The 14567-nt window shown below is 35.3% G+C and overlaps 1 protein-coding gene across 4 annotated transcripts in view; it reads right to left on the bottom strand.

Moving 5' to 3' along the window:
• The window catches only part of PDHX (pyruvate dehydrogenase complex component X), a 77101-nt gene that overhangs the window by 36123 nt on the left and 26411 nt on the right, over positions 1–14567 (bottom strand). For all 4 annotated transcript variants that reach the window (XM_061203236.1, XM_061203238.1, XM_061203235.1 and 1 more), the window contains exon 3: positions 4617–4717. In XM_061203236.1, the coding sequence (XP_061059219.1) occupies positions 4617–4717 (101 nt within the window). The remainder of the gene's footprint in view (positions 1–4616; positions 4718–14567) is intronic.

Below are 14567 nucleotides of genomic sequence, written 5' to 3'. Positions count from 1 at the left end.
AATTATTTAAATATTTTTCTTCTTTAAAACAGAACAGTTTGAGAGCTGCTAAGTGAGTACTGAAGGAGCATGCACAATGGTTAGTGGAGATAAGCTGAGTCACATGACTGGCTTAGTTGGTTTGAAAACAGTACAGATTTTCCATCATAGTTTGAACCATTATACAGTTTTAAATTGTTTTTATTCTTTAATATATATATTTAACTTATATGCACAATGAACTTTGGTTTAAAAGGAAGACACATGGAAACAATGAAGCAGAAAACAAATCAATGACAAGCTAAAATGCAGAGGGGAGAAGAGACATTCACTAAGTCCTTGAATACCAGTTTGTCTGGTACTCAAGTGCCGGGCACTGTTCTAGCACAGTATTAACTCATTTAATTCTCTTAAAAACCTTATGAAGTGTTATTATTATTCCCATTTACAGATAAGGAAACTGAGGCAGAGAAAGGTTAAATAACTTGCTCAAGATCACAGGGCTAGTTAGCAAGGAGTCAATGCAGTGTGACACTAGAGACAACATTCAATATGATCAGTACCCAATCTGTAAATTATATTCGCTCAATCAAAATGATCATACAGCACCTCAAGACAGTGCTACTATTTTTACAAAGAAGCTTAAAAAAGAAGAGTAGATTATAAATGATTTAGCTTTTAATTCATGGGGAACATAGACTCATTTACTACTTCAATGTCATTTACCCATTTCAGTATTAAAAAAATTAGAACTGAGAGTATCTCCCAATTAGTAGAATTTGCTCTGAGCTTTGAGAGGGTATTTTCTCAGTTAAAAATATTACAGTCTACAGAGAAGAATCAACTGAAGGTCTTACAACTTCAAATTTCAACCATTAACTTTCAAACTACAAAATGCAACGCTGAAGGAGACTGCAGGCAATTTAATAAAATATAATGGAGGGGAGGAGGGAATCTAACAAAAAAATAAAACCTTACTGAAAAAATCCATTCTTTCGAAAACACCAGTGACACAGTACTGGAGTGAGAAACAATCAAGAAATTGACTGAATTTGAGGAACAATACCAAAAATAATTATGATCTGTTGTTTTTGTAATATTCAGATGATCAATAAAGAGTTTTTTAAAAATCTGTTTTAATATCCATGGATGGTAGGTTTTAGAAAGAATTCTGTTTCTGAAAATTGTTTTGAAGAGTAACGGCTTACCAATAAAATAAAACTCTATCAATGAATGCATTGCCAGTCAACAAACTAAAATTTTCTAAAATTATGTAAGTTAAAATTTTTTTTAATTATATAAGTTTAAATAATCCTAACATCCTATGCCCTCTTCACCCTCAAAAGTATCCTGACTTGTATGACAAATTATATAGTAGCCCTAAATACATTTGAAGCCAAACTACACAATCTCTAATAAACTCTCCAAAAATGTCATCCTAATATTCTATTACATTACCATTTAAAGCACCTGCTATCCAATTTGCTGAATAATTTAAGACTAAACTTATGAACTGATCTATGTGTAATAATTTAAGATTTTTGCATGACAACTTACTAGTGATTAAATGAGAATTGAACAACTCTCCAATTAACTTAATTGGAAATCATAAAATTATCTACACTGATACCAATTATTCTTTATTAATATTATTAAGAGCTTCTAAGCTTTTTTTCTGGCTCTAATTGAAATGTAATAATATTATTTTACATTTAAAATGGAATTCAGATGTAAAAATTATGAGTACAAAGAAAATAATAAAATTGGGAGGAGAGGGAGAGTATAAAAACCTCTCACAGACTATGGAAATAAATCCCTATGAAGAGCAAAATGTTATAATTCCTAATCTTTCAAAATGTGGGCAAACTAAAAACTAGAGTTTTATATCATCACTTGCCTTTTAACAAGCTCAATTATCCAACTCCTTGATTCTGTAAGTAAAAATCTCTTATATGTATCCCTTTAAAAATCATGTATTATGTGTGCTAAAATATGAGAATTATTCCACAATGAAAGACAAAGTTGTAACTTGCTAGTGGGGTGGTTGAGAATGGAGTGGGGTGAAAGGCTAAAAAAAAAGACAAAAACAAAACACTATCAGTAAAACCACCGTAATTTTTTTCTCCATTTTTCCCCCATAAAATTGCACACGTTGTGACATGAATATACTCCTATTCCTATTATCCAAAATGCATGTGGAATAATAATAAAGCACAAAGCCCTAAACTACAAACATACAGTCTTTGGCAAGGAAATAGCTATTTGTGCCGCTAGAGCTGCTGTCAAATCACACCCCCTCACCCCCACCGCTTCAGAGCTCTGGGGCCAGATGAACAGTCACTACTGACCTATGACATCATTAGTAATCTGAAATGCATTACTAAGCACCTGAGTGGAAAATGCTGTCAATTCTGGAAGACTTTCACAGCCAAACAATCCAGAACTAGGGCCAAAAACACAGCTTGCCAAAGCACACACAATAAAATGTAGCTGCATTTATTACATATGGTAATTCAAACAACCTTTTTCCTTTTCAAAATGCTGCATAAATTAGTGAAACAAACTATTTTTGGTACGAACACTTATTTTTTCCTAGTTATAAAGGTACAGAAATTTTAGCCTTCCATTCATATTTCCTCCTAGGAAGTATGTTCCACAATGTGTTTTAACATGGCTATTAATATCGAAGATGACAAGTAAAGGAAGTTTGACAAATTAGAATGTAAAAAATAAAATATCAAGCATGACATCCCAAGGTATGGTCTTTGAATAGAATGTATGAAGGAAGGCATTATATGCATGGTCAAAGCAGAGGTAAGCTGGTAGCCGAGAATTAAAACCACATCAACAATGGACTACTAATAGACGTGCAGCTTATCTGTACAAATCAAACTACAGAGGCACAAATGGATGCTTAGTGTCTAGTCACAACCAACACAAATTATTAGACAAATATACAGACTGAAATGGGGGCTTATGGTCACCAAGAGTGAATGAATAACTGTAATAATAATGGGAACAGTGATATTTATTGACACCTGGTGGGTGACAGGTCTTGTGATGAGTGTATATGCATTATCTCACTTAATCTCTACTATTACCCCATGACCTAGGTATTATAGTTATCTCCACTTTATTATGAAGGTTAAAGAATTTGCCAATCATGACATAACTAGTAACCCGCAGAACTTATTAGCTATATGAATCAGGCAGCAGTGTGACTCCAGAGCTTACAATCTTAGCTGCTATATACCATGCTGTCTATTAAACGTCCTACACGTTAAGAAACAAACATGCTCCATCAGTGAGTATACCATGTAACCTTAAACAGGTTTTAAGCATTTTATTTTACCTTACTTTTCACATAAATTCTAATATTCCATTATAAAAATAACATGCCTATTATAGAAAATTTAGAATATAGAGAAAAACAGAAAAAAACAGAGCAGGAGAATCACTTAGTTCCACTACCCAAAGACAAATACTCAAATTTTTATAACACTTCTTTCTAATCTTTTCTGTATTTATGTTTTTAAAGTTCTACAAGATTGTAATCACCGTCCACACACAACTGTAAAAGCATTTTCCCAAAAATTTTTTGAATTTTTGTTAACTTAGAAAGAAATCACATATTTTTCCTAGAAACAATTTTTCATTGGCTACATGGTATTCCATATTTCCTTCCATTAATTAAGTAACCTCTCTTGTATTGCTACACATTTTGGTTGAAGGGTTGTACTAACTTCAGCTTGTAATAATGCCACTAAAGTATCCAAGTTACAGCTTCATATTTTTAATTAGTTATAAAGCAAAGTTTGTTCAGAGAAGAGCCTTCAAAATTACTGTAATGTATTAAAATTTAGATCTAAAAGGAAATGACTTTGGTTTTGCTAGACCCACAAGTATATTTTCTTTTGCTCATGGAACAGAAAATATGCTATCAAAAGATAAGATTGTCAACTACATTCAAGTATATGAAATACTCCATACACATATCTTTTTATATAATTGTATTTTTAAATAATTATAAAAATGTAAAGGATGAATAAAACTGTAAGAAAGAGTAAGAAGTAGACCAGGACACTGAGTGTGGCTATGAAACCCACAAGCAAGACTCAGGATAGGACGACTTCAAATAGTCTTATCTAGAGAAAGGAGCTGAGCAGACAGTCACTTTATACACTTTCCAGGTTTCGGAGTCCTGGGGATAGATGAAGACAGCGTTTCTTGCTTTCATGCCATTAGAGTAAAACATTTCTTTTTTAAAATTTTACCAACTATAAACTTGGAAATTACTAGCTCTAAGCTTTAACCTATTGCTTTCTTTGTCTTCAAATTCCACCTCAAATAGACTTCTCTCATCCCTCAGGCCAGAATGCTTCTCATTTTCCACTAGGGAACCCAAAACACTGAGTATCTTTATCATGGTTGAAACAGTTCTATGTTGTTTGATCATTACTGGCTACTATTAGACCTTAACACTAAAATATTTTAAAACAACTGAATTTAAAATGTATTATGTAGATATACTATAACACTATAAACAAAGAGGTAAAAATAAACAGTAACTCAATTTCAAAGAACTTTACGTTTAAGAAATCTTCATCCTGTTGAAGACAATCAAAATAAAAACTTACCACTATTTTGGCCAAGATGCCATCATCACTTGCATCTAAGGTAACCACAGCTTTGTCAGTCTCTATTTCACATAAGGCATCTCCAGTACTCACAGCTTCACCTACAAAACAAGACTGGGTTTGTTTTGTTTTTTAAAATATGAATATTAGTTATGTGAGATGGTGTGTGTAAAGTGTGTAAAACACGATAATAAGTACCAAAACACTCAATAGCTATTTCTGGGCTGTGGAATTACAAGTAATTCTCATATTGCGTGGGTGTTTCTGTGGTGTACATGTGTATGCTTTGTTGCATTTTCCAAAAGCTTAATAAATGGACCTAAATTATATCTGTTATAATAAAAAAGTGATTATAGAGATTATTAAGCAAACATTAAAAATGAAATCGCATTTTATAGAGAATAGCAAGGGATGCATATCTTCCTCCAAACAAATCAATTCCAGACCCCATATTTCTTCCTTTTTAATATATTTTGATTATTATTCCTTAAGAGGACAGTTTTACAATTAATAACACCTCTGGGTTAACACTGTAGGTGAGTTCAGAAACCCTGTCGGCACCACAGAGCACAAATGAATAAAAACATATTAATAAGCATAAAGAGAGAAAATCAAAGACACAGCTAAGGTCAAATAAGAAACACTTCTGTGCAACAGAAACAGTATAGATATTCAAAAATGCTGAGCAGGACCTGACTTGCTGGTTTCTGGAGCTAAAAGCAGGCTGTGGGGAGGAAGGGTGAAGTACAGTAGTTTCCTTTGGAGCAAAGGGAACTAAAAGTGGCCTGCTGAAGCAGGGGACTCAAATCGATTCTCTGCTTAAAGCTAGGGCTGGCTGCAACCAAAACCTTTGACTAGAACTATGGCTTTATATCAGAAATGCAGGTCTAAGAAGGTAGGGAACAAAAACACTACCTCAATACCAGAACAGAGTCAAGCCACCCTCTGGTTCCATTACTTTATCTGCCAATATCCCAAATATCAATAGCAAAATCCCTAGATTGAGGGGTGGGGAAAGGGAGACTCAGGGGACAGGTGGGAAGACATCGAAACTAAAACAGAAACATTCCACTCAAAAGTAAATTGCAAGACAAAGTTCCAAAACATGAAGAAATTTAATGCTAAGAAAGGAAACCACAAAAATCAGTAATTGGAACAGAAATTCATTTCAGATGCAATCCATTTAGTGCAACCCACCAAAGATTTTAAAATAAGTATCTTAAGGATGTTCAGAAATAGAAATGAAGGTATAAGATCCATCACAAGAACAAGAGATAAAAAAGAAAAATAATGTACAGACATAAAGCACCATCAGGTTGAAAGGAAAAAAACTAATTAGAAATCTTGGAAATGAAAAATACAATGAATGAAATAACAAGAAACAATCAATGGGATATATTCTACAGTCGACAGAGTGAAAGAATGATTTAGTAAATTAAAGATAGCTTCAATGAACTACCTGGAACTTAATATGGGCAGACAAAAAGATAAGTAGAAAAGAGCAGTTAAGGGACATAAATTGAGGCTGCAGTGTTTGTCCAATGGAGTTCCAAGGGAAGAGATGGGAGAGAATAGTGGACAAGCAGTACTTGAAGAGATAATTGCTGAGCATTTCCCAGAGTTGAAAAGAGATATATATCTTCAAAATGAAAGAGTACTGAACGAGTTTAGAGTGTGGTTATCTATAGTGTATTGACTATGAGGGGGCACAGGGAGCCTTGGAACTTGCTGGAAATATTCTGTATCTTGACTAGGTGTTGGTAACCTGGATATATGTTTATGTAAAAATTAATTGAGCTTACACTTTGTGCAGGTAATACCTTGATAAAAAGAATTAAACAGAAAAAAAGAGTATTAGACTGTATAAACATGACTCCACATCATACACTGTATAGAAATTACATACTTTCAACAATTGAAACACAATCTTAAAAGCTATCAGAGGGAAAAAAATAGATTACCTCAATGGAATGACAGACTGAGAGCACACTTCTCAGCAGCTGCAATAGAGGTCAGAAGACAACGGAGTAATATCTTCAAAAAGCTGAGGAAAAATAACTGTCTAGAATTTTATATGCAGCCAAACCATCATTCAAGAATGAAGGAAAAGTTCAGACATACAAAAGCTAAGAAAATTTACCACTTATTGATGAGCTATTACAAAATGCAGTTTATCAAAAAGAAAGGTAGACACAGAGGGGATCCATGGGCTACACAAAACAAGTTACCACAGAAACTGATAAAGTGTTAACTATTAATCATTTAAAAGGTAATTTCTGAGGGGTTAAAAAAGTTTACAACTCAAACATTAAAAAAAACCAATAGGCTGGATAAGGATATCTTTAGGTGATAAAACATGCTAAGAACTTTGATACAGATAGGAGGAAAAAATACTGGATAACTCTAGACTGCACTGGCAAAATATAATTAAATATGTATCCTAAAAACTTAATGGTGTATACCAAAAAATATAAAAATGGAAACATAACCTACAGCATTCATAAAAGCAAGAAATATAGAAAATAACAAAAACTATTATCCAATTGAAGGCAGATGCATGAAAAGAAAAAAGCAAAGGATAAAAACAGAAAACACAAAAATGGAAGAAGTCCAAACATATCAGTAATTACAATTAACATAAACGGATTAAAACCACCGACTAAAAGAGATTATCAAAATGAATAAAAAAATAAAATCTAGTTAAATGTTGCTTATAAGAGACAGACATAAACAAAAACAGAATAAAAAGTAAGATATAGAAAAATGTGAAGCATACAAATACACCCCCTCACATATACACCAAAAACAGCTGGTACAGCAGTATGAATAGGCACACTCAATAAAAGAACATGAAGGAAAATCTAAAACACTGACATAACAAATATGCTCTGAAAGTTCACTGTACTGAAACTCCTTCACTGTATATCAAGATTTTCATACAGATGATTATACTATATCTCAGTTAAAATAGTTCAGAACCACCAATACAAACTATTTTAATGAAATAAACTTATCTGTTAGATATTTATTAAACACCTGAAAGGTGCTCGGTCTAACCCCAAAGAGATTTTCCTACTCAACCAATATTTATTGAAAATGTATTAGAGCACTGAGGATACAGCAGTGGGAGGAAAAAAATGGTTAAGATTTCTGACCTCAAGAAGCATCCTTACTATCTTGTGACAAATTAACTGGAAATAACAGTGGAATTAGGTGAAGTCAGGATGGTATGGGAACATTCAGCAGGGGTATCTAATTCAGTTTTTGAAAGGCGAGAGCAGCCTTCCTTAAAAAAAAAAAAAAAAAAAAAAAAAAGACATCTAGTCTGAGCCTGAAAAGATGAGGAGGAGACAATCAAGTAAAGGGGCAAGTGATCCAGGCAGAAGGCACAACACACCCAAAGCTCTCAAGGTGAAAGAAAACAGGAAACTTCGGAGGATCTGGCTAATGCTACCTGAGAGAAGTGATGAGAGATTAGGCTGGTGAGGTAAGCAGGAATCCCACCCAAAAAGGAAACGTGTCTGTCATACAGAGAAAGCTACAGTGCCAGATTATACAATCTCACATCACTTCTTTATATGACAGATGTCTTAGGGCAGTTAAGACAGATTATATTTCAAAAGGAAAGGAACCACACACTAATATGTTTCTGCTGTAACCATGGAAAAAACAATTGAACCAGGCAACCTAGCAATTAAATACTTCTTTTAGACACCTAGAAAAGAAATTCTGGCCATAGGAAAACAATAAAATAATGTTCTATCACTTGTGCTTGCCTATTTCAAATTCCAAACACCCTTTGAGAACGATTCACAAATTCTACCTCAGCCATAGATCAACCTAGATGATTTTGTTCCTATTCCTGAATTCCTATAGTATTTGTAATTAATTTGAAATGAATCACAAATTGTACTGTGAAATATTATGTTAACTGCTATTAATTACTTTTTTAAAAATTGGTTTTCTTCTATTTACCAATCTATGAGCATCTTCATAATAGGAATAGGACACACTTTAAGTGTTTTACATTCTACCTGATTCCCCAGGACTCCAGCTATTGCCTCATACATAATGAGTTTGAGATTAAAACACTTCAGAAGAAAATTGCAATAATATCACAAGTCCTCATTTCCTCATAAGGTATACATCAAACCATCCTTTATGTTTCTTTCAGTTCTAACATTTGATTTGTAGCATGTTTCTGACATTTAAAAACTTAGGTATCCTGTTTCCTTTTTATTTTGTTTTAATTAAAGGTGCACCTATTCACAAAACATATATATATATTAGCTATATGAGAATCCTGAGAGAGAGATAAAATGTAAAGAAACATAGAGAAAAGCATCTATTGTGTGGTGAACCTTCCCCAGGAACCACAGCAAGGTTTAAAACATTGTATTATTATATAAGGCACATTACCCCTAATATCACAAAACTAGGGTTCTATCTATCAATAATCAAACATAATGTGAATGCCAAAGAAAAATTTTGAGACAAATAACGAGCCATGAAGATTCCAAATATACTCAGTTTCAGCCCTGGTCAACAATTTAGCGCTGTAACTTGGAAAACCTGCAAGGCACAGTAGTTACAAGCTCTTCTAACTCACACACAGGTTTATTCCAAGCTCTGACACTTACTGGTAATCTTGACCAAGTTACTGAATCTCTCTGACTCTAAGGAAAGTTTGAATGTGCAGCTATTATATAAAAAAAAAAATCATGGAACTGCAAATGTTAACTCTTCACAAACCTCTTCAAGTAACACTTCACAACATCTTTAGATTAAAAAGTTAGGTATGTTATTAATAACCATTAAGAACCAAGACTCATTCTAGCTCCCTACTCCATACGCCATCATTTCAGACAGATCATTCAACATACATTAGTATATAAGGCATTTGTAAGTAAGCACTGGGTATAAACAAAACAATAAGATAGGGTTCTGTTCACAAGTTCAGAGTCTAGAGGAGAAGACTTAGAAGCTAGCACAGAGCATCATGGCTGGTGTGAGGTGACAGACGGCTCCTCAGCTGCCACGTTGAGGGCTGACTGGTTGTAGAAGGAGATGGCAGCCTTGCCGTGTTCCTGCGTGTCCCTGTGCCATCTCCTCGTGGTGCGTGTCAGCAGCCGAGGTGGAGCGGGCCCGGAGCGAGAGTGCGGGCCCCAGGAGGGGCCAGAGCAGAGGCCCGCCCGGGGGCCGCTCCCCAGCACCGAAGCCAGCATCATCATCATCCTGTGCCTTTGTCCAGATGGGCAGCTGCCAGAGCTGAGGACTGGAGTACACAGAGGCTTCCCTTTCTCTTTTTAACTCTGGGTATGAAGTGTAGTCTTGATCAAACACAGTTAATGGTGATGCTTATCAACTAAACACATCCTATGACTTTCACAAGATCATCTTGCTCTGCCTAAAGTTAAGAATAAAAGTCTTTATTTAAAAGGCGTGTGTGGTGGTAATGGTGGGAGGCCAAGTCACATCTACATGAACATTAAAGAAAGAAACCTCTTCTCAGTGCTAAGCTGAACCATAACGACACCTATGCTTAGAGACAAAGATAATTCAATCGTATATCAACAAATATTTACTGGCTGCCCCTATGTGCATGACACTGTGCAAGACCCTACGGCAAAAATAATAATAAAATAAGAGAGTCTGACTGAGGAAGAGTACAAACAAGCAGGCAATGCCAATCTCATCCAGTCAATGCCTACGGCAGCGTGGGAGGATAGAGAAGGGGCCCCTAGTCAGTGTTTGCCAACTCTTTTCATCACACACGAAAAGATATTACTTGCATGGCCCAAGACCCCAGGCAACCTGGCTCCTAGGGCATCCTGCTCTGAGGACTCAAGGCAGGAGTAGTTGTTTGAGAAGGAAACTGCTAGGCAAAGTTAACCTCCCTTACATCCTTCTGGCTCTTACATTTCACTGCATTACCCATTTCAAGTGCCCAACACACATGTGGCTAGTGGTTACTACACTGGACAGTGCAGACATGGAACATTTCCATCACCACAGGAAGCTCTACTGAATAATACTATAATCTCACCAATTCTATAATTCTGACATAATAGAAATATTAACAACAAATGTAAAAAAGCATAATGATGGAATGTTATTCAGCAACAAAAGGAATGAACTGTTGATACATGCTACAACATGGATGAACTGCAAAATCACGCTAAATCAAAGAAGCCAGTCACAAAAGACTTCATAATACACGATTCTATTTACACTAAATGCCCAGAAAAGGCAAATTTTTAGAGATAGAAAGCAGATCAAGATAGGGATACGAGAAAGAAGTGACTGCAATCAAGCACTAGGGAGTTTTGGAGGTGATATAAATGTTCTAAAGTTTTGGTGATGGCTGAAGAACTCTATATATTCACTAAAAAATCACTGAATTGAGCACTTAAAATAGGTGAACGTTATAGTGTGTAAATTATACCTCAAAAGCTGTTAAAATAGTAGTGTACTGAAAAAACACTTGTTATTTGTAAAATGCACACCTCAGAAGTTTTCCATTTTAGCATCCAAACATGTATACAAATCCCCAGAAATAACAGAAACCAAAGCCTCATCTACAATAGAAGCCAGAGACCCGTTTAACTCTCTAAGTAGCACCTGGTGATAATTCAAATAGTGATCAACACCTTCAAGACAGTTTTACTTCTGAATTTTACACACTGTATTAATTATACAATCTAAGATTTACACAAAAATTGTTTTAAATATTCAAGATTCCCAGTCCCATGAAAAAAGGAGAGCCCACATGAAATGACAGTCTCTGAAGGAAAATAAACACCAAGAGCAGCAGCAGTAACATGGCTAATGAAGCAAGTTCTACGTCTGTTCCAGACAACGTGTGGCCAAGTACCTCACGTAACCATCTCAGTCTAGTTTTGTTCCAGTGTTTCAGGATAAGTTCTTAAATATCTCAAGAAAGAAAACAATGTTTTTCATACCCTCAAATATTCTCTCACAAAAGGGCAGAACAAGAATATTTTCTTCCTTTTTGTTATTTTAACAGATATGACCTTACAACTGACGAAAAAATAATCTATATACACTTTAATTAAACTAAAAATAATCTGACACACACTTCCCCCACCAAATAACAAGCTTGTAATAAAAATGTGGAATGTGGCTCAATTCACCTTTCAGATTTTGAACCTGTACATGTTACCTGGCACTTCTGAACTGTTTGCCCTACTAACTTAATAATGCCCGGGTTCGATCCCTGGTCAGGGAACTAGATCCTGCAACTAAGAGCCTGCATGCTGCAACTAAAGATCCCACACGCCACTACAAAGATGCCTTGTGCTGCACTAAGACCCGGAGCAGCCAAATAAATAAATAAATAAATATTTTTAAAAAAATATTATTTAAAAAATTTAAATTACTTAATCCTCAGACCGAAATTAAGTATTCTAATATTCATTACAAAACTACTTTTCTAACATTCATTAGATCAATGAAGATGGGAATAATTTATATGCTGTATTACTGCATGTTTCCATGTGGTGAGACAGGTTATCAAGAGGACGTGACCACTTAGCTGGGCAAGAGCAACTGGAGGTCCCTCACCCCCTCCCCATCCGTGAAATGTGTGCTCCGCTTGCCTTCCCAGTGCTGGAAGCTGCCCAAGGACACAGCCTTGAGACAGTACTGTGGTGCTGAGACCACCTGGACAGTATACGTGATCGAGCCCAGTTAAGGCCTCTGTATATTTTTAAGATTCTGGCAGGCAGTGTGGGGATCTACCCATCTTGTGGCTGCCAGAGGCAAGCCTCACATGAAAGTCCCCTTGCTTATTAAACCTGCCAGCTACCAACCTGGAGCCTCTTTCTTCCATCTCTCCCTACCCTCCATGTATGGGGCCGATTTCAGATTACACCCAGGAAGCTCCTGAGGAGGTTGTGATACAACACTATGACTTCAAAAAAGAAAAAGAAACTGAGTTATCACAGAATTCTAAAGTCAAGGATATATCTTAGAAATCATCTAATTCAACTCACTCCCAGATATTTCATGACAGAGTGGGAACCCCAAAGGACAAACCTAGACTAGAATTCTTTTCACTGCACCCTTATTGCCTTGGCTTAAAACAGACACACACACACACACATTAGTAACAGTTGTGAATTACAGAGTCTCAGATTTTCAAGAAATCTTAAAGGTTTGTACGACCGAACTGCCATCCACTAAAGGTTATCAGATCATTAGCATTAGCTTAAAAATAAACTAGATTCAAACTTAGATACAACACTATTCTTTTTCATAAAAAAATTTCAATCCCCTTAATGTTTGAAGGTCTAAACAGTTTTAAATAAGTGACCATACAATAAAGATCTCAAGATAAAAGATTTTAAAAACATAGCTAATAAGAAAAAAGGTATATAAGAAGTTTTCTTGTAGAATATAAATGTTTTTAATACATAACGACTGAACCAAGTTATGTACCAAGCACCAAACATACTTAGACATATATAGTTATACCCATGTGTACAATACATAAATGTTAAAGAACTAAATTATGAGGGACTTCCCTGGTGGTCCAGTAGTTAAGACTCCCAATTCTGGGGGCCCGGGTTCGATCCCTGGTCAGGGAACTAGATCCTGCAACTAAGAGCCTGCATGCTGCAACTAAAGATCCCACACGCCACTACAAAGATGCCGTGTGCTGCACTAAGACCCGGAGCAGCCAAATAAATAAATAAATAAATATTTTTTAAAACATTCTTAAAAAAAAGAACTGAATTATGCTCAAAAAAAAAATCACAAAGGTGATGAACTAAAAACGAAGCCAGTGAATTATGGAGAACCAATGATTTAGATTGCTCTCAATTACTTATGTGTACTGGTAAACAACATTTCTCCTGAGTTGGCAGAACACAGAATTTTAAAAGCAACCTTCAAGGAAACAGGCTCCAGGGGCTTAAAGTACACCCTGGCTTGTCCTGCATAAAAATAGCACATGTAATCAAAAGGAAAAAGAACAGAACGATGAAACCATTTGTCTCCTGGCTCTGCATTATACTCACCATATTTTAATGGGTGTGAATAACTTATCAGACTGCCAGCAAGCTAGAAGTCTGAGAGATAAATGTGGTACAAAGAATCCTCCTATCTACTTGCCTATCAAGGAAGGTCTCAAAGTGTGAAGAAATTTAATCTTTTTATAATAATCCTAAAAGGCTGGTCTGTGTCTGAATCATTATTTAATGACACCAACACTCTGTCATACTGGATATGGAAATAGCCAAAGCTCTGTAATTCATCAGGAAAAAGAAACTTAAAAATAGATTCCAACTGACTGCATTATTTATAAAGGTGAAACTTTCTTAGATATTGATAATTATTTTAGAAGATGGCAGCAGCCATGCAGAGCCGATTGCTCAAAATGCTTCCTAATGAAGCATTGTCTCTTTCATTTATATGACATATGTCTTTCTCAAATTCTAGAAAACTCTGCCATTTTTTTGTTGAATATTACCTCTTCCTCATTCTCTCTTTTTTCTCCTTCTGGAATTCTTCCTATTGGGTTAGTAGAGGATTCTCATTTTATTCTTCGTGTCTTAGCTTCTCTTTTATATTCTCTACTGCTTTATCTCTTGCTGCTGCATGCACGCTAACAGGCTGGACTTCACGAATCCTTTGGTAAGTCACGTCTAATCACACTTTAACCCAACCTTGAGTTTTTCATTTTCTAATTTTAGAGACAACATTTTTCATTCCTAGAAGTTCTATTTGTCCTTTTCAAATCTATCTGGACTTTTTGGATAGTGTTTGTATTTTTTCATATTTTCAACTCCTTCTCTTACACGTTTTGTCGTTTCAAACATACATTTTTATGTATCTGTAATTCCAATTAGCTGAAGTTCCTGGAGGTCTAATCCTGTTGCTTGTTACACCTAATAACGTTTGTCCCTAAAGGGCAGCTTCCATGTCAAT

This window comes from Eubalaena glacialis, chromosome 10 (genome assembly GCF_028564815.1).
Source record: "Eubalaena glacialis isolate mEubGla1 chromosome 10, mEubGla1.1.hap2.+ XY, whole genome shotgun sequence".
Taxonomy (NCBI): domain Eukaryota; kingdom Metazoa; phylum Chordata; class Mammalia; order Artiodactyla; family Balaenidae; genus Eubalaena; species Eubalaena glacialis.
The sequence above is the reverse complement of the archived record's forward strand: the minus strand, read 5'-3'. Positions and strand labels throughout refer to the sequence as shown.